The sequence below is a fragment of the Corvus brachyrhynchos genome, unplaced genomic scaffold (genome assembly GCF_000691975.1).
Source record: "Corvus brachyrhynchos isolate BGI_N302 unplaced genomic scaffold, ASM69197v1 scaffold444, whole genome shotgun sequence".
NCBI classification, from domain to species: domain Eukaryota; kingdom Metazoa; phylum Chordata; class Aves; order Passeriformes; family Corvidae; genus Corvus; species Corvus brachyrhynchos.
In genome coordinates, this window is record NW_008237886.1 from 523,723 (window position 1) to 548,401 (window position 24,679).

General features: G+C 39.0%; 1 protein-coding gene across 6 annotated transcripts in view; it reads left to right on the plus strand.

Annotated features, from left to right (window-relative positions):
- INPP4B (inositol polyphosphate-4-phosphatase type II B) overlaps positions 1–24,679 on the plus strand; it is a 276,861-nt gene that overhangs the window by 213,446 nt on the left and 38,736 nt on the right. For all 6 annotated transcript variants that reach the window (XM_017732655.1, XM_017732656.1, XM_017732657.1 and 3 more), the window contains 5 exons: positions 9,829–10,001; positions 11,505–11,628; positions 12,544–12,661; positions 19,508–19,648; positions 22,325–22,422. In XM_017732655.1, coding sequence (XP_017588144.1) covers positions 9,829–10,001; positions 11,505–11,628; positions 12,544–12,661; positions 19,508–19,648; positions 22,325–22,422 — 654 coding nt within the window. The remainder of the gene's footprint in view (positions 1–9,828; positions 10,002–11,504; positions 11,629–12,543; positions 12,662–19,507; positions 19,649–22,324; positions 22,423–24,679) is intronic.

A 24,679-nucleotide genomic window follows, 5' to 3' on the forward strand; every position in this document is an offset into this window, starting at 1 on the left:
GAATAATTCCATGAGATGATGTAAAGAAAATTTTGTCCATGGCAGGTCCTTGTCACCAAATCTTCTGATCTTCTCCTATGGCTTATTCATGTTTGCATTATTGATGCATAGATTAGATCGGCTTAATAAGTGTGATGAGACTTTCTCGTCTGAAAGTGTGTTGCAACAAATGATACAGATCCTTAGTGATAGTGGTGGTAGTCCTAATATAAGGAAATCAGAGCCAACCTTTGTGTCACTCTTCAGTAAATAAAACAACTCCCCATACAAAACAACAAACCAAGACAACTACTTTATTTTATGGAGCTTTGTATAGTTTGGACTGGTTTTTTTTTTAAATTATGCATTTTATACTGTATCTTCCTTTACATGTTCTCCACAGAATTTAATTACATCATTTTATATCAAGAGTTTTAAAGTTATTAGTACTCACTTGTAATTTCTTTCTTACATAATAAGAATTAAAATTACTTTTTTAACTGTGTGCCATTTGTGAAGTACTGGTGAGTTCTGGGAGATTCTAGTTGTAGTGTTGATTTTTTAATGCAGCTGTAGCATCTGCATTTTTACCAGTATGAGAGAGTCCTTGTTTTCAGTGCCAGATGTGTTGGATTTGATTTTGTATGAATAATCCAGAGAACAGCTTATTCCTTATCTGTTTGGTTCTCTAAGTTTCTGTCTACCAGGCATGTAATGTTAGAGAGGTAGATGATATCATCTCTGTTCTCTAGTGAAGGCTTGCAGGTGAAAAGTATCAACACAGCTTTCTGCATTTTTCCTGCCTTCCTCAGAGAAGGTAAAAATATTTAACAGTCAGGTAGGTGTAGTTTTGAACTTGAAAGAATCCTCAGATGGTGAACCCAAGCATATTCATTGTGATTAAATGAGAAAAATTGAATATTGTTCTTGTTCCTAACTCCCTTCTCTTCCCTGTGGTGCTAACAAGCTTTCCTGCTATTATTAGAAGTCCAGTATGTCTTGTAGAAATGTTTTGCAGGCAAAGTGGTCGTAGTACACTTTCACCCAAACTTTCCCCCAGGTGACTGCAGTGCATTTGTGTGTGTATGCGTAGACATACATGTCATGGGTTTTATCTGTATCTCACAGCCATGGAACAAAAGTTCAGATTTCCAGACCTCCTTCCTCTACCTGAAAGAAAAGGTACGATTTAGGATTATTATTTTGGAATGCTTTCTGACATGCCTAGAGACATGAATTTTTACATAATTTCCTTCACTTTCTTCAACCCCCTGAACATGTCCTCTGTTATTCTGTATACGCCATTATATGGATTTAACCCGCCCACTTGAGTCTTTAATTCGAGTGTGCTCATAGCTTTGATTCAGGCTCACACCCTACACAGGCAAATGGAATATTGGTTAGAGCTTTTAGGTCACAAGCCAAAAAAAAAAGGAAAGTTACATCATTTTAAGTACTATAATAAGCAGCCATCAAGTAGAATGAAAGGTAGCTCTTGCTAAGCAATAATGATAGTTGTAATGGTTAGAAAATTATAGATGAGTTTCATCCAGCTGAGAAGTTGTCTTCTGGAGCTGGTGGGCCAAGGACACAAAAAATATCAAGCTGCTGTGGTGCTGGAATAAATTCTTCTCTTTTTCCTTCATTTCAGGGCCTCCCCTATTACTCTTGAAACAGTAGAGGTGCCCTTCAGTGATAGCAGAGTCAGTGCTTTTGTTGAGCTGTCCTGAAAGTTCTGTAACACTCCATCACCTGAGAACTGCAGAGATTTGTGGGGCAGCCTGCTGAGTTTTCATGTTCTTTTTGAGGAAGACATCATTTGTGGAATGCCTTGGACAGCTTATAGGACTTTCAAGGTCATATAGAAATGGAGAAGTTTTAAAATTGCTTTCTTTTATAGGACTAACTTTAAAGATGGAGCTTTCTGAAGAGCTATCCAGGTGTGTGCCAAAGTTGGTTCCCTAATCATTTTCAAAACCATTGCCTTTGGGGCCAGAATTTTTCATGCTTGACTTCTCTATGAGAGTGTGGGTTTAGATGTTTGTTTTTCTCTGCATCTCCCTCTCTGAAACTTAACATGAAACCCTAAGGGTGCACTGTGAAGTACCTACACAGACACTGCGATTCTAAGTTTATGGTTATAAATTTGGCCTTAATTCTGCTTCATTTTACACTTGAAGCCTGGTTGTGAGTTCACAGCATTTTCCTAGATATAAAATCACGCTGTGTATACATGCATAGATAAATTTCTAAAATTACAGACTTTTGTGCTACTTAAAATTCACAAACATGACATAAATTTAAAGCTTGCCAAATCTTGCTATTATGTATTATATATTTATATATTTGAGCATATTTGAGCATAATGTATTTCATTAATGCTGCAAATGTATGATTGATGCTTGAGTCAGAAACAGCTTTAGTGCTGGAGTGGATCCTCAGAAAAACTGGGCTGCTTTTGTAAGAAAAAAGAATACAGAGTTTTGAACAAAATATCGATAAATATGCCTTAAAGTATGGGATGAAATTTTTGCTTATTTAGTGAACCTGACTGGTTTTTTTGTAGCATATAGCAATGAAAAACATTTCAAAGAATGCACACGTGTTCATTTTAGATGATAGAAAATGTTATGACAATAATTTGATGCAATAGCATCTTCATATAAATATAGATATTGTTATAACATATATTCAGAATTTCCTAAAGTAGGTTTATATTTGCAGTCTCAGTGTTGACATTGTGTGATCTTTTTCTTTTTTTTCCAAACATGTTTATATTTATTGTTTGAAATCTTTGTAATTGGAAATATTGGAGCACTTTTTTTTCTGTACTCTGCCTTTCAATGTGAATTATACCCTCCTTAGCCTTAACTTTTCATGCAGTCTGACCTTTGAGTGTATTCTAAAGACTGAATTTGAGTTACAGTTACCAAGGTAACATGCTATGGTTTCATCAGTTGCAGTATTATGAATCCTCTGCAGGATAAATCAGGAAGAGTAGAAGGATTTTTAAGGAGAGGGGCTTTTTTTTGTTGTTCTTTTAACTCTTAGTCTGGTTTGCCTTGGAGAAATATGTGACAACATTAAATTCTTTTTATTTTTGCCTTTTCACTTTCCATGAGAGTTGGAACGTGAAAGCCTGTCCTGCAGCATTAGAGGTGCCAGTGAAACACAGCAGTTTGTTCTTGTGCTTACACAGCCCCTGACAGATCTCTGTGTTTGGCTGCTGAAAGTGGCTGTTGTTTCCATCTGCTCCTTGTACCATCCCATCAGAGCTCCCACCCAGCTATTCCTCCACTGGCTCTGGGTGAGAACTCCCTAATTTGATACATACAGGATCCACCACATTATCTCAAACAATTTGAGTTGCCAGTGTGATTGCACCTGGATTTTGCCTTTAAGTGAATTATGGAATCATTAGCTCTGTGAATTGGCCACTGATACCTTCAGCATAGGTAGCGAAGAGCACTTGGGGAATGTTGCCACATTTCCTAGATGGAATTAGAGGAAACCTCTGTTCATACCCACATTGCTGTAGACATATGTGGGTTGATTTTTCTTGTATTATCTGATACCTGTTGGGGACTAAATAAGTCTAGATTCAAACTTTCTGACTTTCAGTGCCCTGGGGATGGGCACTGCATCCTTTCAGTGCATTCCTTCCAATGCAATGCTGTTAGAAATGGGAAGTAAAGCCGTGTTCTAGTTTTAATTGCATCTTCAGAAAAGCTTTTCTTATAAACTATCATTTAGTCAGGAAGATGAAAAATATTCCTGTGGTCTCTGTCTCCTTGAGTAGCAGACATAATTTATTTAGAGCAATCACATCTGAAAAGCTTTCTCTTCCCTTCCTCTTCCTCAAATTTTTCTTCCCTTTTCTCTTAAGCTTGTCTTCACATCAATTTTACTTATGCCTTTTTTTTTTTCCTTCTCCCTTTCACTTCTGTGTCATCCTTTTCTTTTTGATAGGATCCTTACCTGGGCTGAATGTAGCCCAGCAATACAAGACAAGCCCTTCAGCAGTACCTTCTCTAAGTACTTTGGCTATAAACAGAAGCTGAAAAATTGTGTAAGGGAAAGAAAGACTATTTAACTGAATCAATAAACTAAAACAAGGTATCAGAATACTTAGTTGCACAGCATTCACAGAGCAAGATTTATCCATTACGCCTATGTTTAAAGTATATTAGATTTTCTTAGCTTTGTCTTTTATTGCCTTTGTCTTCTTTTTCTGTTTTCACAGTGACCAAACCTGCTGAGATACTTGTGCATGTATGATTAGATGGTTTCAGGTTTCACTATTAATCCATGTGACAGTGTAGAAAATCTTGGATGATTGCAATGGAATAATAAATCCCAAGAATTCAAAATCATTCTTCTGGAATAAACCGCTACTTTCTAAAGTGCAGGAATAGCAGGAAAGCTTATTCAGGTTTTTGTTGTTCCTGTGAGAACTGCTGCAGCATTATGAGTACAAAGCCTCATCCTTTCTCAAAGAGCTTAGCCCTCATGCTGGAGTTAAACTGAACTCCAAGAGCTGGGTAGCAAGATGAAGAAGTAAGGCACTGACCTTTTTATGGTGCAAAGTTGAATATGTGAACTCTTCGAAGTCAGTCTTTTCAAACCTCCCTGTAAAAGTGATTAACTCAAGTGAAAGGTTACCTCTTGGGTATCTGCTGTTACATTTATATGTCACATTTATACTTATATATGTTACACTTACATTTATATGTCTGTAGTGCCCTCATTTGCTTTAAGAGTATGACATTATGCGTTCTTCCGCTTTTTATTTCAGGTTTAGTTTTTACCTTCACACCATTTAAGTTTTGAAGTGACTTAAAGCCATTAATGGATTTTAAATGGCACAAACAGCAATGACAAAATTGGCTTTTTTCTCTGTTGCTAGGGCAAAAGGAGATAGGAGTGCTATGCTGAAGCATCAGTGCTTTTCAGTTTTAGTTACCAGCATATTTTAATAAGCACTTCAGTGGGCCTGACTTTGAAAAGAGCAGGAGCTTGCTTTTCTGCCAAACTTTATAAAATTTAACATGTGGTTTGACATATTGCAGCTTCGATATGAGCATGCAGAACTGATTAGCTGGGTGCTAAGCAGGTCATTTGCCTGTGCAGGCCTGTTGATCACAGGAACATGGGACTGAAGGGCATTTTCCAGTAACTAAAGGGCAAATCCTGACACAGACTGAACTGCCACAACTCTCTTAGCAATGGACATGGAATATTTACTCAGTGCTTTGCTGAACATACACTTTTGTTTTAATCTCATTTTAACTGCATAGCGGTGATACTATCTTTTTAATTTCATATTTCCATTCTTTATTTTAATATGTTTAGTTTTTATGCCTTGTTTTAGTTTCCATTGGCTGACTAGCATAATTTTTGTATTGAGTTTCTTTTCTTCATCAGGAGGGTCTGACAGTTCTTTTGGATGCTAACTATTCCAAACTGACAGGCTGCCCATGTCATTTTAGCAACCTGACAGTCATCCCAGAGTCTCCTTTTTGCTTCTGTTCTTGCTCCTAATGTGTTTTTTTTAGCTGTTTACTCATTCAGTTAATTCTTCATCCTTTTTCAAAGGATTTTCCAGTGTGTTGTGGATACAAATCTTGTGATTTTAATTTAAAAGAAAGTTGAGATCTGAAGAGTCAATGTGTGTGAGTCCGTGAATGTGTTAAACACAAAAGCAGTAATTTGTACTATTCCTTTCCTGAAGTGATTCTACAAAGGTGTTCTGAAAGGTATTATATTCTAAAATGTATACAAAGTCCTTCTACAAAGTCACTCTAAGAGAACTCCTTTAGACACATCAGCAGTAGTTCAAAAGCAAGCAGCAGTGTCAGGTGTCAACAGAGTTGTGGCAGGTTAGGTCCAGATACTATAAATCTGAATTTAGACAAGGATTTTAAAGCTCCCTTTACAAATAATATCTATTTATTAATTGTATTAGTATCACATATTTATGCCTTGCATACAAGACAGTATTTTTTTTCCAAAATCTACTGAATTTACTTCTAAGCTTCAAAGTACAATTTTTGTTTGTTTCACAAACTTCAGTTTCACAGTGCTTCTCAGTTTCAAGGAACAACTTACAAGCTACAGCACTTACATATAAGCAGGTGTTACTGATGGATTTTTGGACCTTTGTGCGTTGTTAATGACAGCAGGACATCCTGCATAACAAGTGACACAGTGCAGTTTTAACAGAGCAAAGATTGAGAGAGCAAAAAATTTCTTTTTTTCCTAGAGTTGGCTTTTCTAATATCTCAGTCTCTGATACACCTCTTATTCTGATTTAAAATAAAGGATAAGCATGAGAATATACTTGTCCATTCACAAACATTCTTTTTTTTCAAGAAACAATGCAATCCCTCTCAGATTTGCCAACTAGCTCCACCTTCTGGGGACTGGACATCCTTATTAACCGAGACGGAGAAATTTCAGTGTGAGCAAGGAGTAGAAGATTGTTTTGGAAAACTTAATCACACAAAGGTTGTCTTCTTTACTAGTGACATGTCCAACTCTATTTATATTCTATAATAATTTATCTTTTTTCAGTTGCTAGAGTAAGGTTTTCTACAAACTTACAATTTTTATTGTTTACCGAAAAGCCAAATACATATGTAAGCAAGGCTCTGTATTCTTTGGGACATTAAGTACTCAGTAGGATTTATTTTTAATAAATTTAGTGTGAACGTTCTTTAATGAAAAAAATGGCCTTGAGAATTTAAAATCTTTGAATTCCTTTTAATGCAACTATTACAGACAAAAATTACTTACATTAGTAAGTTAGTATTCCAAACATGTAGTCTCCCCCCAAAAAAATGTAGTGAGAAAATTATCTTGAAGCTGCCACAAGGTATGTGCAAAATAATTTGTAAAATCATAATAGAAGGTGGTTATCAGTTGTTTACTGCCAGCTGGGAAGACTGCATGGAGGAGAATCCACTTACATTTGTTCTGGGTCTGGTATTATTCAGTATTTTTATTACTGACTTGCCTTATGAAATATGGATGATGCTTATAAAATTTGCAGACGCTTAAAGCTGGGAGAGGCTTTAAGCACTATGGGAGCAGGAGTAGAGTGGATTCTGATGAAATGGAGCACTGAAATATTAGGATGCAGTTCAGTAAGGACAAATACAAAGTTACGTTCCTGAAGAAACAGAAATCCACAGTGCAGATGGACTGGTTAAGTGGCAGCTCAGTAAAAACAGATCTAAATAATATGTGACCTGTGGCTAGTATGTGACCCCCTCTATTCATAAAATTACAGAATGGTTTGGGTTGGAAGGGACCTAAAAGACCATCTCATTCCAACCCATCTGCCATGAGCAGGGACACCTTCCACTAGACTAGGTTGCTGAGAGCCCCATCCACCCTGGCCTTGAACACTTCCAGGGATGGGGCATCCACAGCTGCTCTGGGCAACCTGTGGCAGTCCCTCATCACCCTCACAGTGAAGAATTTTGTCCTAATATCTCATCTAAACCTACTCTTTTTCAGTTTGAATCCATTCCCCCTTGTCCTGTCCCTACATGCTCTTCCTTTATGAAAAAGGCTGTTAGAAATGCTCCTTAGCCCTATCCACGTAACCTGAAATTCTAATAGCAGGTTGAAGAAGTATGGTTAGTTTTAGAAATTCTGCTTTTTCTTTTGCCCTGGCTGTCAGAGTATTTGCCACATTTTTGGCTGTGTCTGTATCCAGCTCTGCTTTCCCATGGAAGGGGAACAGATGTCTGTTTGCTGTATCTTCAAGTCTACTTTAAAATGGCCAAGTATAATCTTTTCCATTATTTGCTCAAGTCAGAAGCAGCCATCAAGCTCTATTCTTACCACGTACAGGCCCTGCTTGTTGGTTCAGTGTGCATTTTATCTTTTGAGCTTATTTTGCTGCAGTTGCTTTTGCTGGCATATGTTTATTGATTAAATTAATAAATGACTGTAATTTGACTTGAAAGGAGAGTTTAGATTGTCTGGTCTGTCTACTCTGACTTCCAGTACGTCACACCCTTTTGTCTACCTTATTTATAAATTCCTCTGTGTTTTGCAGGAGCCTCTGGTTGTTCTTTTGGTTTTATTCCCTAGAATAAACACCCCTGTTAGTCCTTGTTATTTTCTCCTCATGAAAGAGGAAAATCAAGTTGCTGCTTGGCCTTTTTCATCAGTTTAAGGAGATTAAACTCTAAACCTTGGTAGCTCTGCTCTGCAAGCTCTCAATTTTTCCAGCAGTCTCTTTAAAACGTGTACACCAGACCTTGGCACGTGGTGTGTCATCACTCTGTTAGTCAATGGCATGTATAAAATTACCTCTTTTTGCTGGAGCTTGTACCTGGGGCTGGCTTATGATCTCTTTTGTCAGGATGACACTCACTTCAGAACTACTGTTTTCCAGGGAAAGCTTCCTTGGTCTGTATTACTCATGTTTAATTACGTATGACTGTGTTAAAACACACGTTGTCTGACCACAAAGACAACAAAGGAACTCAGGTTGTTCTCTGTTCCTGCTCTGTCCTTGTTCCCCCTTTCCTGCTCTGTACTTTTTGTAGTTTCTCCCAGCTTTCAAAGTTCTCTCCAGTCTTCTTGGCTACAGTTTTATTAATTTACGTGTTTTTCTGGAGCTCAGCCAAATTGACTGGCAACAGGCAGCTGTGTCTTCCTGCCTAAAGAACTTCCTCAGTATTAATGAGTTTTCACTGGCCTGACTCACAATGATACCTGAAACAACATGCTGCTGTCTTGCACCCAATTACAACATTTTAATTATCATTGATTCTTAATTACACTAATCTACAGAAAATGTAAGCCAATGATGGACTGTATTAAGTCAGTTGCATTCCCAACTTTTATATAGAGTCTTCTAGAGTGCTGATTTCTCTCATTTTAAACTATACAATGAAACTGAAATGTAGATTTTGAAGGAGAGGGATTTATTTGTTTGTTTTTTATTATTTGCTTGACTTAGGGGGTAGGCAAAGCCATATGCAAGTACAGTGCAGGTCTGATTTTATTAAATCCTGTAAAATTCAAGAACAGCTTGGATAACAGGGCAAGTTTGTATAAGCTGTTCTGATTTTCCTCCACTCCTGTAATGTATTAATCCCATTTTTCAAGCATTCCACTAGTTTGGTTTTTTCTGATATTCCTAGCATGTATTTTAACAGAGCAAAATATGTTTCAAATTAGTTCTAAATCTCTCTGATAGAAGTAGCTAAAAAAATGAGTTCAATAACTCTAAATATTGGAAGAGAACAATATAGAGAGAAGCTAAAAAAAAAAATAGGAATACAATCTGAAGCTTATTATCTTTTCAGCTTGCACATTAAGCAGGTAATACCCTTCCAGATACCTATTTGTTATTCTGTTTTGCCCTCCAGCACCTATTTTTCTTAAATATAGGGTTATTCTCCCTGGGTTTGGGTTTTTGATGCTACTTCATTTCTTATGTAGCCAGTTGTAAGTCCTGGAAAGAACAGGAGACCTTCATCTCCACTGTATTTATCTTGTGCTAAATGATTCTATGTGTTTGCCTGTATGCTCTGTTTGTGACACTTAAATACAAGTTTTACAGAGATGTTAGGACTGTTAAAAAAGGCCATTGTTTCATGGTGCAGTTGGATTCAGGCCAGGGATTTAATCCCAGTCCCAGTGGTAAGATGGAGTCCTACTCATAAGCATGTTCTCCAGTGGCATTTCTGATCCTGCAATGGTGTGGGCAGGGTCATTTTAAAGGGTAGGGTGATCTACACAATTGCTGCAGCTGTCCTTCCTCGTGGAAAAGGATTTTTCACTGCAAGTTTTCCACTTTGGAATGGATGACCTGTCTTGTTCTAGGTGACTGGTATGAACAGCTGTACCCGCTGGTGATTACCCTGAAGGACTGCATGGGAGAGGTGGTGACAAGGGCCAAGCAATCCATGGCGTTTGTCCTGCTCCAGGAACTTGCCTGTGGTTTGCCCCAGTGTTTGATGCTGACCCTAAGAAGAGACATCGTCTTTAGCCAAGCAGTAGGTTGTCTTGTGTCACTTACTTCCTTCTGTTGCTGTAATTATAAGCATACTGTTCATGCCAGTGTTTGTGGTTTTCTTTTTTGTTGGTTTTTTTTTCCTTTTTCCAATTTGACACAACTTTTTCATTTATTCTCCATGATATTAACCTAAATATTTTATAATGTGATAGGAAAATAAATAGTAAACAGAAGTCCATAGTACTTTTATCACTGAGTCAGAGAAGGTCTGCAGGGGACTGGAAAAGTTGCCTAATTTCACCTTTGCACAAAGAAAGCTCCAGAAATCTTTTTTTACACTTCATAGGTTATATAGTTCTCAAGTCTAGCTTTGATTATGTCTTGCTGATATTCAAAATCACAGAATCACAGAATAGGTAGGGTTGGAAGGGACCTCTGGAGATCATCCAGTCCAACCCCCCTGCCAAGGCAAAGACACCCACAGCAGGTGACACAGGAACACACCCAGGTGGGGTTGGAATGTATCCAGAGAGGGAGACTCCACAATCTCCTTGGTCAGCCTATTCCAGTGCTCTGCCATCCTCAGTGAAAGAAGTTCTTCCTCACATTGAGGTGGAACATCTTGTGTTTTAGTTTATGGCCTTTGCTCCTTGTCCTGTAACTGGGCATCACTGAAAAGAGTCTGGCACCATCCTCTGGGCACCCACCTTTGTGATACTTATGTGCATTAATGAGATCCCCTTCAGTCTTCTCCAGACTGAACAAGCCCAGCTCCCGCAGTCCCTCCACATACGAGAAATGATCCAGACCCCTCATCACCTTTGTGTCCCTCCTAAGGACCCTCTCCAGTAGCTCCTTGTCTTTCTTGTCCTAATAAGCCCAGAATTGAACACAGCACTCCAGATGTGGCCTCACTAGGCACTGGCTAGACAGCATCCAGGCTAGGGATTTTTTTTTCTCCTGGTGACCTTGGAAATAGAGAGCAGATAATTTTTTTCAGTTTGTAACAGTATTTTAAGTGTTTGAAGACTATTAGCATGTCTCTCCTCAGAACTGTCTTCCCTTGGTAAATAACTGAAGCTCTTTACATCTTCTCCTGTCGATCATGTATTTCAGAAAGATTTTTCTCTAAATATTTCATTTAATTTCTCCCATAAGTTATGTGTTGCAACTTCCAAGGAGATTCAGTTGCATTAGATGTTGAACCACTTTCAAATCCATCATAATTCACAGTCTTATGTGTTTAAAGCCTGACAAGTGAGGTTCTGGTCTGATTTATGTCAGTAATTAACACACAATGCCACAAAACAAATTACTCTTATCTAATATAAATTAAGGGAATATTTCACTACTTTATATACCAAAAAAAAGCATCAATAATATACTATTGTGAAATCATGTATATAGTCACTAAACAGAAATATCTATGCTGTTTTCTCAAATATCTAGATGTTACCTCTGTTGTGTATAACGATAGCAAGCCTCATTTTAACTATTTGTTGTGTAACAGTACACCTCTTAATTGCATGTGTCTTAATTATAGCTCGCTGGATTGGTCTGTGGATTCATAATCAAATTGCACACAGGTTTACATGATCAAGGATTTTTACAACAGCTTCATACTGTTGGATTGCTCGTGCAATATGAAGGACTCCTTAGTACATATAGTAAGTATTGTTCTTGGACAAAGTTCCTTCTGTCCCCAGCCCTGAAGTTTAGCCAGAAAGTCCTTATTTTAACCTCTGCTCTGCTTCCAGTAATTTGGCTTGTTGAATCAAATATTATCCTTACAAGACAGTGGACTTGCACATAATAGCACAGCTGAAGTCATTGACACTGTGTTGTCAATTCTGCAGCAAAAATGATTCATCTATTTTATTCTGAGTTCCTCTGAGAACATGACCTGCTAATTGTTTCATGCAGACCTGACCCAAAATACCAGGTTTATAAAGCTGATACTGCCTGTATCAGCCTCAACCCTGATCACCAGTGCTGATAATGTGAGGATAGCCTGAAAACTGTTTAATTCCTAGTTTGTTACAGATACCGTTATTTGATAGGTATTAAAAAGGACATTTGGAGGGACAAGTTGCCTTATGTTTCAAACTTTGAGCTAGATCTATTGGCATCATTCCCCAAATCAGAGATTGTGATCAAAGTAAAGGAATTTAGCATTTGTACAGCTCTTTAATGCAGTTGCTCACTTGGAGATTGCTGTCTTCTCCCTTTTGCATGATGCTCATTGTTGTTATTCTCAAAACCTTTGTCCTCCATCAGCAGGACAGCCTTTTAAACACTTTCAGAATAGAAAAAAAAAAGGCTTTTCTGAGGTTATTCTATGCCTATATAGAGCAAGCTGATTTTCAGAGTTGCCTAATACTCATAGTTACCATTTAGGCCACAGAATTGTCAGCAGTTCTAGAAATCAGTCTGGTTTTATGTAGGTTACTTTAATGTGGATTTAGGACTGTGATTTTTAGATGCACAAACTGGAAAATATAATCCTTGTATTGCTTTACTATAACCTATCCAGTGACTGATCTGCCAACTCTGTTAATAAACTCTTTAATCTTTTCATGTAGGTGAAGAAGCAGGGATGCTGGAGGACATGGCTGTGGGCATTTCAGATTTGCAGAAAGTAATGTTTAAAGTCATTGAAGCCAAATCAGAAGATTTTTTGCCTATTATAACTGGAAGGCGGTAAGAACTTTGTTTCCTGGAGCCCAGGAAACAAAGCTGCAGTTTTAATCTGTAGCCCATGAAACCCAACTAATGGTTTTCTTGTTGCTGAATTCTATTTTATGGAAAGTGCAGCAGTTTTACTTTTCAGAAGGTGAGGTAGTAGGGATTTTAAAGGCTAGTAAGCTCTGGGTTACTCTCCTGATTAAAAGCTAAAAGTTCCAGTTACTAATACGAATGTGTTGCGCAGAGCTGCTGGTGCAGTATTCATACACAGATACTGAATCCTAGACAGGTGGCAAGGTCATTATTTATAAATGTTCCCTCTAACTGAGAAACTTTGGTTTCGAATGTCCGGAATTTGTATTTCAGTGTGACAAATGAAATTGCAATTCCAAGAGCCTTGATTGTTTTAAAGGTGGAAACCAAAAAACTCAGATGCCAAAACATATTGGTCAAGTTTAAAAAAAGGAAGACTTTCTTAGCTGCTGAAAATCGCACAGGACATACACAACCTTAGAAATCCTTGCACAAAGTCACTTATATTTTATGAATCTCACATAAGTACTGCTGAATATCAGAACATAAACTGCAATACTCCACTAATTTTGGCTATTTGAGGGTTAACAAGATTGGAATGGATTTTTCATCATTATTATTATTCTAGTCTGAAGCTCCAAATGTTTTTACTTTTGCAGAAATCACTTCCTTAATAGTATCATTATTCTTAAGATGACTGTAAATTAAATTCAGCTAGAAGCAGCAACTTTTTGAAAATATGTTTCCTCTGAAGGGGGCTTTCACCACTGATTTACTTAATTATTCTGGATGATTCACTCTCATTGTATGGGCCTTCCAAGAAAGGACAGAAGTAAATAGCAGGAAGGCTGGAGTATGATAGGCAACACATTGGGAATAATTAGGAATAATTAGGATGTGTGGACAAAACAGAAGAAATACATCCTTTGTAAATCACAGCAGCCAAAAATCCTGAAATATCCAGCATCTACATTTACTGGCTTGCTGCCATTACTGTGGTACACTGAACTGTCACACCAGGAGGTCCTGGATTTGAAGGAGATCTGAGCTTTCAGCTGCCTCAGGCATTCTGTATTGATGGAGCAGTCAGTGTTTAGGAAGAAGAGCTACAGCCTGTGATTGCTGTACTGTACTTACTGGCAGGTATTCACTGGATGGGATTGGAATCAGAAAAAAATAAAATCTATAAGGCTTATGTGGAGGAGTCCCATTCCTCTTAGAGCTGTGATGAGACTGCTCCTATCAGACAGCATTGGAAGTCAACCATAAAAAGAGAAGATAGTGAAAAACCTAGTTATTTTCTAATAATTGTTTAACAAACCCTCAATTTTTAGATCAGTTTGGTTGTTACATGGTGTGGCTCGATAAATGAGACTAAAAGACCGTAGAAATGCAAGACAGAAAATCAAGCTACAAATTCTTATCTTGAAGAGTCAGCATTTTCACTTGTAATTGTTTTTTCTAGGGAAGTACTTACGCCTGAGATTCTGTGTGCACAAACAAATCAATCCAAAGTGTGTGGCACTGTCTAGCACTGACCTGCTGGTGTGGGTGGCTGACACCGGCCACCCAGGGGAGGTGAAGTTCTGTTCAAGAACTCATGTTCTTTTATTAGAGGCCAAAATATGCACTTTTTGAACATTCTTTACAAAATCACAGAATATTTTGAGTTGGAAGGGTCCCACAAGCATCATCAAGTCCAACTCCTGGCCCTGCACAGGATATCCCAAGAATCACACCCAGTGCCTGAGAGCTTTGCTCGAACACTTCTTGAACTCTGTCAGGCTTGGTGCTGTGACACTTCCCTGGGGAGCCTGTTCAACCTGCTCAGCTGCTTTGGGTGAAGAACCTTGTCCTGATATCCAACCTAAACCTCCCCTGACAGAATTTCATGCAATTCCCTTGGGTCCTGTCACTGGTCACCACAGAGAAGATTTCAGTGCCTGCTCCTCTGCTTCCCCTTGTGATGAAGTTAAAACTGCAATGAGATCTCCCCTCAATCTTCTCCAGGCTGGACAGACCAAGTGCCCTCAGCCACTCCTCACACACCTTTCCCTCAAGCCCTTTCACCATCTTTGTGGCCCTCCTTTGGACCCTCTCCAATGGCTTAATGTCTTTTTTATATTGTGGCACCCAAAACTGCTCCCAGCACTGGAGGTGAGGCTGCCCCAGTGCAGAGCAGAGCGGGACAATCCCCTCTCTTGCCCAGCTGTCGATGCTGTGCCTGATGCCCCCAGGACACAGCTGGCCCTCTTGGCTGCCAGGGCACCGCTGACTCACATTCAACTTTCCATCAGCCAGGACCCCCAGGTCCCTTTGCACAGTGCTGCTCTCCAGCCTCTCATTCCCCAGTATGTCTTTACATCCCAGGTTGCCCCATCCCAGGTGCAGAATCTGGCCCTTCACTTGTTAAACTTCCTACAATTGATGATTGCTCATCTCTCTAATTTGTTGAGGTCTCTCTGCAGGGCTTCTCTGCCCTTGAGGGAGTTGACAATTCCTCCCAATTTACTGTCATCAGCAAACTTACTTAGTATTCCTTTGAGTTCTGCATCCAGGTCATTAATGAAGATGTTGAAGAGCACAGGACCAAGAATGGAGCTCTGCAGAACCCCACCAGTCACTGGACACCAGCCTGATGTCACCCCATTCCCTATAACCCTTTCTGCCCGACCCGTAAGCCAGTTGCTCACCCATCACATAACACAGTTATCTAGCTGTGTGCTGGACATTTTGTCCCAAAGGATACTGTGAGAGACTGTATCAAAAGAATGGCGCAAGTCCATAAAGGTTATGTCTACTGGCTTTCCTAGATCAACTAGGTGGGTTTATTTGATAGAATGCAGCTCTGAAAGCTGACCGTATCCTGAGCTGCATCACAAGCAGTGTGGCCAGCAGGTCAAGGGAGATGGTTTTCCCTCTCTATTCTACTCTCATGAGACCCCACCTGCAGTACTGCAGCGTGCAGCTCTGGGACCCCACATAAGGACATCAACCTATTGGAGTCCAGAGGACTTAATGAAGATGATCAGAGGGCTGGAGCATTTCTCATGTGGAGACAGACTGAGAGACTTGGGGTTGTTCAGCTTGGAGAAGACAAGGCTCCAGGGAGACCTTACAGTATCTTCCAGTACCTAATGGGGCTACAAGAGAGCCGGAGAGGGACTTTTTTACAAGGCCATGGAGAGATAGGAAAGGGGGAATGGATTCAAACTAAAAGAGGGCAGGTTTAGATTAGATGTTAGGAGAAAATTCTTTGCTGTGAGGGTGGTGAGGGACTCAGACAGGTTGCACTATGAAGTTATTGATGCCCCATCCTTGGAACTGCTCATGGCCAGGTTGGATGGAGCTCTGAGCAATCTGGTCTAATGAAAGGTGTCCCTGCCCACAGTAGAGGAGTTGAAACAAGATGATCTTTAATGTCCCTTCCGGCCCAAACTGTTGTGCACATTAATTCTGAGGTATCAGTCACTGACACCATGTTTTCAAGGAAGCCCAAAACTGGACCAGCACTTAAAACCACACTGAAGTGATCTAAAACATTGCACTCAGCTGAAAGAAGAGCTGGGTAAAGAACCTCCAAGCTGAGTTGCTGTGACTGACCATGTGTGCATTTTTTTTCTTTTACAAAGCAAAGTCCATGTAAATGACTTGTTTTGGGTTTGCTGCAATGAGCTAAAGGTGTGCAATTTCAGCCAACTCAAAACAGCTGCAGGATCCATGACCTCGAGCTGTGTTGGGGGCTACTTTTTAGAAGTCTTCTAACAGGACTACAAGTATTCGTCTATCATCATATGTGATGATTACAAATATTAGAGAATAATGCAAAGAAAGTTAGAGAGGGATATTTTTAAGCAGTCCTGCTTAGGCAAATAAGATACATTTAAATATTTAAGACCTAAACTTACAGAATTTTTTCTTAAATAGATGAAGATTTATTATTTAGTCTCTTAAAACACATGCTTGATTTCTCCACTCTTTTTTCCTGAAAGGTCATTAAATGTTAAAAAGTATGTACTGATTTTTCCATCTCATTGGAAAATGTTGTACCCACCTAATCCATCTCCTGCCAAAATCACCTAATATCTCTGCACTGAATCTAGCCATAAAAGAGAGAAAGCATATGATAATAAAATCTACTGTTGTATTGCTTTTTCTTCTTTAAGTAGAATCATAGACCTGTAAGATCTTTGGTAAACTGATGTCAAACAAGTCCTCCGGATTTCAGTACTTTGAATTGTTCCTTTTTTTTCTTCACCTGACTTCAGTCCTATTTCTGGACTTTCTAGACAGCTCTGTCATAGTTTTATAGTCTTTTCGTTACATAGTCAGAAATGCATTGTTTTCATTGTGCAATTGGTAACAGACTTTTTAAAATTACCAAGGATTATCTCTAAGACTTCAAAAGTGTTTTGAAAAGGAAAAAAAAAAAAAGAAAAGAAAGGACAAGGGGAAAGTCTCAAATTGTTCTGATGCTAATTTATCAAGCATAAAGGTCAGCATTTCTCAATGTTCTTTCACATGCAGAGATTTGTAGTGATTTTGGGAGTAGTGAAATGTAACAATGCAGTGATTTGGTGGCATTTTGGTTCTGTAGCGCATGCTCTTTGAATTAGACTAAACCAACATTTATTCTCAAGTTCATCAAAGCACTCCATCACAGGAGTGTTCTGGTAGCACTTGACGGCAGCCAGGAGGGCTCTCAGGCAGGCTGAGAATTAATGCTGCTATGTAGAGGTCTGTCGCGGTGGAGTTGGATGGTAAAGTGCCACAACCTTCCCAAAAGCGTCTCTAGGAGGAAGCCGCTCGATGCAGCCACCACACTTGCACACATATGTACACACATACATCGGATAGCTCGCAAAACAGTCCGATGATGAAGGAGCAGGAAGGGTCTTTGCATGGGGTTCTATGGGAGAGATTTATGACAGCCACGCTTGTGCAAGCTTCCAGAGAAGCAGGCCTTGAACAATGAGGGGGACCAGGGTTATATAGGGGAGCGGAGAGAGCACCAGGGACCAATGATCTGAGGGCAGGGGGCGGTGTAAAGGCAGGGCCAGGGTAAGGGAACCAGTAGGGAAACTCTGAGGGCGTGGCAATGGGGCGTATAAGGTAACAAGGGGTGGAGCGGACAACAGAGCCAACCAGGGAAGCAGGACTGGGGTACATTAACATAACAGAACAGAGCATAACGTAGAAAGGAACCTAGGAGTTGTCCCGCCATAGGACTCCCTTCATTCCTTGTCCAGCAGGCCGGCCCACTGGCCTCCACAGAGGTCATGGGAACCACATTCTTTACTATCCTTTTAGCTAGCTCTCTACTTCTTGCACATTAATTAAACAAGACACAAACTTACCTGGGAAGTAGAACTACTTTGTTTCCCCCCCAGACATGTATTGTCCATGCAGGACTGATACTCCCTCTCAGTCAGGAACATCTGGCATCTGCTCAAAGACTGCATGCCAGTTCTAGCCTGTACTAAACAGATGCTGCTGTCCTTGCTGAATGCAATTATATTGCAGTCACAGGTCTGCACTGGATCCATTTTACTTTGTTCTCAGATACATGAGCAGGATAAACTTTAAACATGACCACTGGCTCTTCCAAGTGGAACCTGTTTATCCAAACACTTGAGCTGGTGCCACTCGTCCCTCAAGCTTGCCAAAGGTGTCAGAGCTACTGCAGAAACTGACCTTTATCATCAAGGTTTTCTGTCTTTTCTCACCCAGATTCTCCATGTCAGTGATCCAGATGGCATATTTATTCTTTAGCAAGTATGTGATTGATTATAAGAGTTGGATTATAAGATTGAAATAAGAGTTGGAGGGACTTCATGATTATTTAAATAGGTGCAAACAATTATCCATATTAAATTTACATACAAAACTTGTGTGACTTCCTTGGCCTGGCTTCTGTAGGCAGGATATATCTTCCTTCCTTCCTGTTGCTATAATACCCCTTGGTGGTGGTGTCGTATTCCAAATGTTCTCTGCAGGAGTGAAAATTTCAGTCTCCATTATCAGTCAGCCCTCTCTGATTAAAATGCCAGATCCTGGAAACAAATGGATTTGCTTCTAGTCTGTTCTTTTTTGATTAGACTGATTGCTCTAACAATAAAAGCAAAGTTAGCAGCATCCCATTGTTTCTGTTGTGGGGTCAGGCATCCGTTCTCAAAGGCAGGTGAAATCCAACTTGGGGCTTCCACGTGATCAGAATTTGGCCTGGCAGCCAAAGTAGCACATTTTTCATAAAGTCAGACCAAACACAAATATAATCTACTATATATCATATCCCTTCTCCTAAAACAGGATTCATGTTTGTGTAATGAGCCTTCAATTATTATGCTCACGGAGACAATTTTGTTATTGGTGATGCTTTCTTCACCCAGGGAGAAAATACAGCCACTGAAGAAAACAGTTTCACTTTGAGTTTTTGTGAAAGGTTTTTGCTCATATTACTTTTAGAGTAGATACCAGATCAAGTTGTTACTTTGGAAGGAAGTTGTTTTTGTAACTCAGCAAGATGTATTTTAAGAGTTGAGGTATTCTTATTGATATTTTGCTAGCAGAGGATTTTTTTGCTGCTTTCTGTCTTAGTAATTTCATTCTTTTCACTTCAGTAAAGAAGTTAGTGTATGGTTACCTGCCTTTCTTCATATAGCTTGGTTATGCTCTGAAGACAAGCAAGCTGAATCATCCTTTTTCATGGTTCAATTAAGGGAAAAAGGGAGGGATTTATAAGTCTACACATTCTCTATAATTTATGAAGATTATTTTAAGCAAACCAATCAAGAACCCCATCCTTATTCTTGTTTTTATTTTTCCTAGTGAACATTACATTATAGAAGTCCAGCTTCCAGCAAAGATGTTTGAGCTGCTGCCACAAGAGATTAAAGAAGGAAAGCTGCTTCGCATGTATCCAGTGCTCTTTAATGTTGGAATCAATGAACAGCAAACACTGGCAGAGAGGTAAGAAAAAGTCATGTTTCGTTTTCTGTCCAAGTACTACATGCTGGTACAGGATATCTCTCAGGATTAAAAAGAAATCTTTTTTGTTATTTGCTCTTGGACCGTCTCACATTGACTTAGTGTATATTTTAAAAGGCATTAAAGGAAATAATCACAGGCTGTGAAGCAATGCAGAACAATGAAAAAGTCCAAATGAAGATAGGACCATAAGCAGGGCTTCGTTTCACAGAGTTGGTGCTATGTTTCTCTTGGACACAGATGCAAAATGGATTTCTGTTTCACAGATGCAGAATTTTGTTTGTATGTAGTACTTTGAAATTCTCAAACAAGAGTCTGAAAAATAAAAATGCTTATATCTTAAAGGTGAGGTTGAAGAGTCTGGACAAGTCATATGCTAGATAAATTTTCTCAGGTTTTTTTTTTTTTCCAGGGTTGTGGAGGGGTAGGTAATAATAGGGAATGCATTAGTAGTATGTGTGTAGAAACATGAAAGCTGATGAAGTTCTGATATTTTATTATTACTCCTCTGCAACAGATTGCTGGAAACTAATTAATTAGTATAATAACAGTCAAAGTTTCACCAACGTAATAATTTTTTCTTCCAAGAGAAGTGTATCTGTCGGTCATGTTAAATTACCACATTTGTGCAGGGCTAAAACTGCAAGGTAGAAGTCAAGATGTCAACACAGACAGCTACTTTTTTTAAACTTTTTTTTTCTAGCTGCTTTTATTAACATAGCATCCAAAATACATAATACTTGTCTTTAGATTGCATTTGCTAGAAGCTCAAGAGCAAAAGTATAGCTGGAGAAATAGAGGGAGGCAGGGAAAATCCTTAACCTGCACAATAGGCAAGAATTTAAGCACCCCAGGAGTTTCACCTCCTGTTCTTTGTAGAGAGCCAAGTAAAATCAGTCTGTTAAAGAAGACCATCAGGTATGTTTGTGGATGTTTATTGGAGACTTTTCCAAGATGAGTGGTGATATGTGAGAAAATTTAGGCAGAAAATTGAAATGGGAGACATAGATTGAATCAAAAGACAGTAAGAACTGGCATTTTACTGGTGAAAGACTTGGGTAGTTGGTTAGAGAATTTGGGAACTTCTTGAAAATGAAAATAGGTTATTCTTGATGCCATAAAGAGGAAAGTGCTGAGAGAAGTGACATGGCAAAAGTGATAATGTGCAAAAGCATGACAGTTGTGAGTGGGGCACATCTAATTTTCCAAAATAAGAGAGCAGGCAGTATGTGGTAACCAAGAAGCAAGTTGGTGAGAGCTTACATGGGTAGGATAGGCAGGAGGGATTGAGTGTTACAAATGTTCTGAAGAAAGATTTGACAAGGTTTAAAAATGGCCTGATTACATGGGGACTTGTAGAGGAGTTGGCATGAAAAAATGCCTGGCTTGCAGGTGAAGTGGCAGGAGGTACTGTTCACAGTGGTCATTTTACATTGTGCACAAAGAAAGCCATGAGAGAAAAAATAATACCCGCATATCTATAAATATGGATATGTACTAATATCTACCAAGCAAATCAATTCAATGCAGAAGCAGCTTTCCTACATGCAGTTACAGTCTGCTTTTGTCTTAATTAAAAATATTGCTTAACTCCTAAAGTTGCACATTTGTTTTTGAGACTGAAAACTCCACATGATTTTTGGTTAAAAATATGGGGGCTTTTGTGGGATATAGAACATGAGAATATAAAAACATTTTTGTGGCAAATTTCTAGGAAATGTTACTCTATTAGATAAAAACATCTCCTTTTTTTGTTGTTTTTTGATAGAATACACTTGAGATTATTTCTGATTTAAAGGAAACATTCTCATGTGACAGTGCAGCAGTGGCTACTGAGGAAGTAGCCGAGTCTTCTCCCTCTTTGTCCAATTTAAATATTTGCTTCACTTGTACACAATGTAGCAGTATATTTGGTATCTTCTGGTTTGTGTCCCCTTTTCTCTACCTGAGTTTTTCACTTACCTGCCCATGCCTCTCTTCCTTTACTCCTCCATTTCAATTTCAAAGCTATTCTAAAGATGAAATGCAAAAACTTGGCCCTAACTGCCCAGGGGACATTCCTGTCTTTACAATCACATCTCCTGTAGTACCATGAGAGGTACCATGAGATTTATTTTTTTGGAGGGTGAAACTTGGCTGTTGTAGAAATCTTGGTCTTAGAGAGAAAGATATTTGTTGCTATAACTATAGTTAGTTTGTAGATAAGCTTTTCTTCCATCTTGTGTCTCTTCAGTATTGTCCAGCTCTTGTAGAAATTCATATACTTAAGCAACAGCAGCAGTAAGAGATGGAGGAGTTGGTGTTCTCTGCCTATGGTCCCATTTGGAATCCCCCCAGGATGCTTTTCCATTTATTCAGGATTTGTGAGGGCAAAAATAATAAGTGCCTTACTGCACATTTGTAAATGGATTACTATGTTAATAAATTTTTGGATGAATTATCCATCAGTGATGATCTCATTTCCAAAAATTAGTTCCAAAGCACACAAGAACTTAACTACTGCACGTTTGACAAAATCTAATACATTCAGCACTATAAAACAAGCAATATAAAATCAAAGTTATTTCTTTATGCAAAGATAATGGTGAAGGATAATTTATCTTTGTTTTGGTTTGTGGGTTTGGGTTCTTTTTCATAATTTATTGTGCATTTTCTTAGGTTTGGAGATACCACTTTGCAGGAAAACATTAACCAGGAAAACTTAGAACTTCTCAAAGAATATTACAAGTTATTTACGGAAAAAATGCCTCCTGATTGTGAGTACAAAACAATGCAATATCCAGATGGCTTTGAAAAGCTTTGATGGGTAAAAGGTTATAAGACAGTAATGTTAGCAGAATCACATAACTTGTTCCATAAATTTAAACATTTTGTATCTGCACACAGCCCTGCTGATGTCAAGAATGAATTCAGGCCCAATGCCACAGCAGAAACTACAGAGAGAATGAAACAGAGTAATGATGAACTGAACAGCTATTTTAAGTTATTAAAATAATAAGTGTCTTAATATTTCAAGTAAAGGACAGTCTGAATCTACTGTATTTGGACAGAAATATTCAGTGGGAAATGTCATCAGTTTCGGTCATTCCCTCTGTTCTTATTCTGAAAATGTATTGAGGTTTGGTGAATCACTGAGAAATCTGCAGATGCAAATACAGGCAAAGAGCCACATCATCAAAATATGAATAACAAGGTTTCATTAGACTAGGCCCTGTATGCCAATTTTATAGAAATTCGATATCATAAACATTACTATGCTCTTAACTCTGATTGTTGAAAGCAAGGACTGAAAAGACATTTGCATCAATCTAATCCTGTTAAAGTAGTTTTAATGCCCAAACTATAGTCTCAAATGTTGCAGATTTAAGAGCCTGATTTTTAAATCCTGTGTAAAGCTTTGATATGTCACTGTGTATGAATACATGTTTATCTTTTATATCAAGATGATTTTAATTTGTTAATAATTTTGACAGAAACAAAAGCTCTGTTCCTAAAAGGTGGGCAGGATGCCCATCCATCCACCCACAGACCTAGTATTTCTAGGATATCTACAGAGAAACTCATACAACAAGTTGGGTAATTAATTCAGGGGAATCTTGCCAAGAAAATATCCTTGAAAAACTAACCTCGTCTAGAGTTAGGACTAAGGTAGATCTGCTACCTCATAAATTGTTTCGATTATATAAATGCACAAATTTGCATGCAGATAGTATTGGCGGTTTTCATTAACAGAATTTAAACTTGTACTGCCTTCCTGCAGGATTATTAGTGAGCCACACAGTTCCTGGACTTCTTTCAGACTGTGCAGGCTTTTGAGAACTAATCTTGTCTAGTTCATCATCTCTTTTCTGGTTATTATAACCTTCTTTCTTCTTTCTTTTTTCTCTACCTTAAAGATCTGAGTCTCTTCTTTATACAAATTTTTATAGAACACAAAGCACCTGTTGGTTCCATTGCCCTCCCAGTAGTTGCCTGCCATTATACAGAATCACTCTTCTGCCTTGGAGGAATGTGCCTTTTAAACCAGCCCGCTGGGAAAAAAGTGAAGCCCTCAAACTTGTTCATTTGGGGGACGACTTTAATCCCTCCCCTGTTCCCCCACCTCTGGAGGACAAACCTCCATACAGAGCTGGCAGCAGCCCCGGTGCTGTAGCCAAGTGAGAGGCATTCAGTGTTGAAGGCTCTTTGATGGTTTTGTCCCACCTTTCCGGATAATTTCCTGTAGTGCCAAATCTGTGCTACAAAATGAATGCAGGACCCTGTTCCCAAAGCTGTTAGTTCCAGATGGTGGTCATAAAGCCCAACAGAATTTGAGGACTCACAGCCCTGTTTGCCAGGCTGTTGCATCCACCTTTGGCAGCCTCCCTCGCCTGCTGCTTCATTCATATATTCCCTATAAAAAATTCAATTTTCCACTCCCAGAAAGGTATTGCCACCTTTGCTATTAGTTTTCCTCTCATGTCTGTATTTTCCCTTGCCAGTAAGATTCTTGCTTGTAACTAAGCAAACACTGACTTTCTATCTTCTTTAAGATGAACATACACTCCATCATTCACCTGTTTCTTAATATCTTATGTTCTTTTATCAGAAACTGAAAATAGGAGTGTGTTCCCAGAAAGATTCCTACCAAAATGCTGGCCAAATATAGCTCTGGTTGAGGGACCCATGTGGTACTGCTTTTATAGAAAAGCTGTCTTGGTTTGAAAGACAGGTGTCTGCTAAGGAAGGCAGAAAAGCCTCCCTTGGAATGGCAGATGCAACCCTCTTCCCTCCGAGATATTATAATTTTGAAATCAAGGGCTTTTAGGCAAAGACGTAGGAAATAGGATTAACAGTTCTTTACTATTTTATATATAACCAGTCAAACAAATAACAATAACTATGGCAGTAGCAGCAAACAATCACAAACCCAGTCCCAGCCTTCTCGGCTGTCGGGCCCTTTCCCCTCGGGTGCAGTTCTGCTCGCAGCCGGCAGGGGCGCTGGCGGCTCCCGGTGAGCAGGGCAGGTGCGAT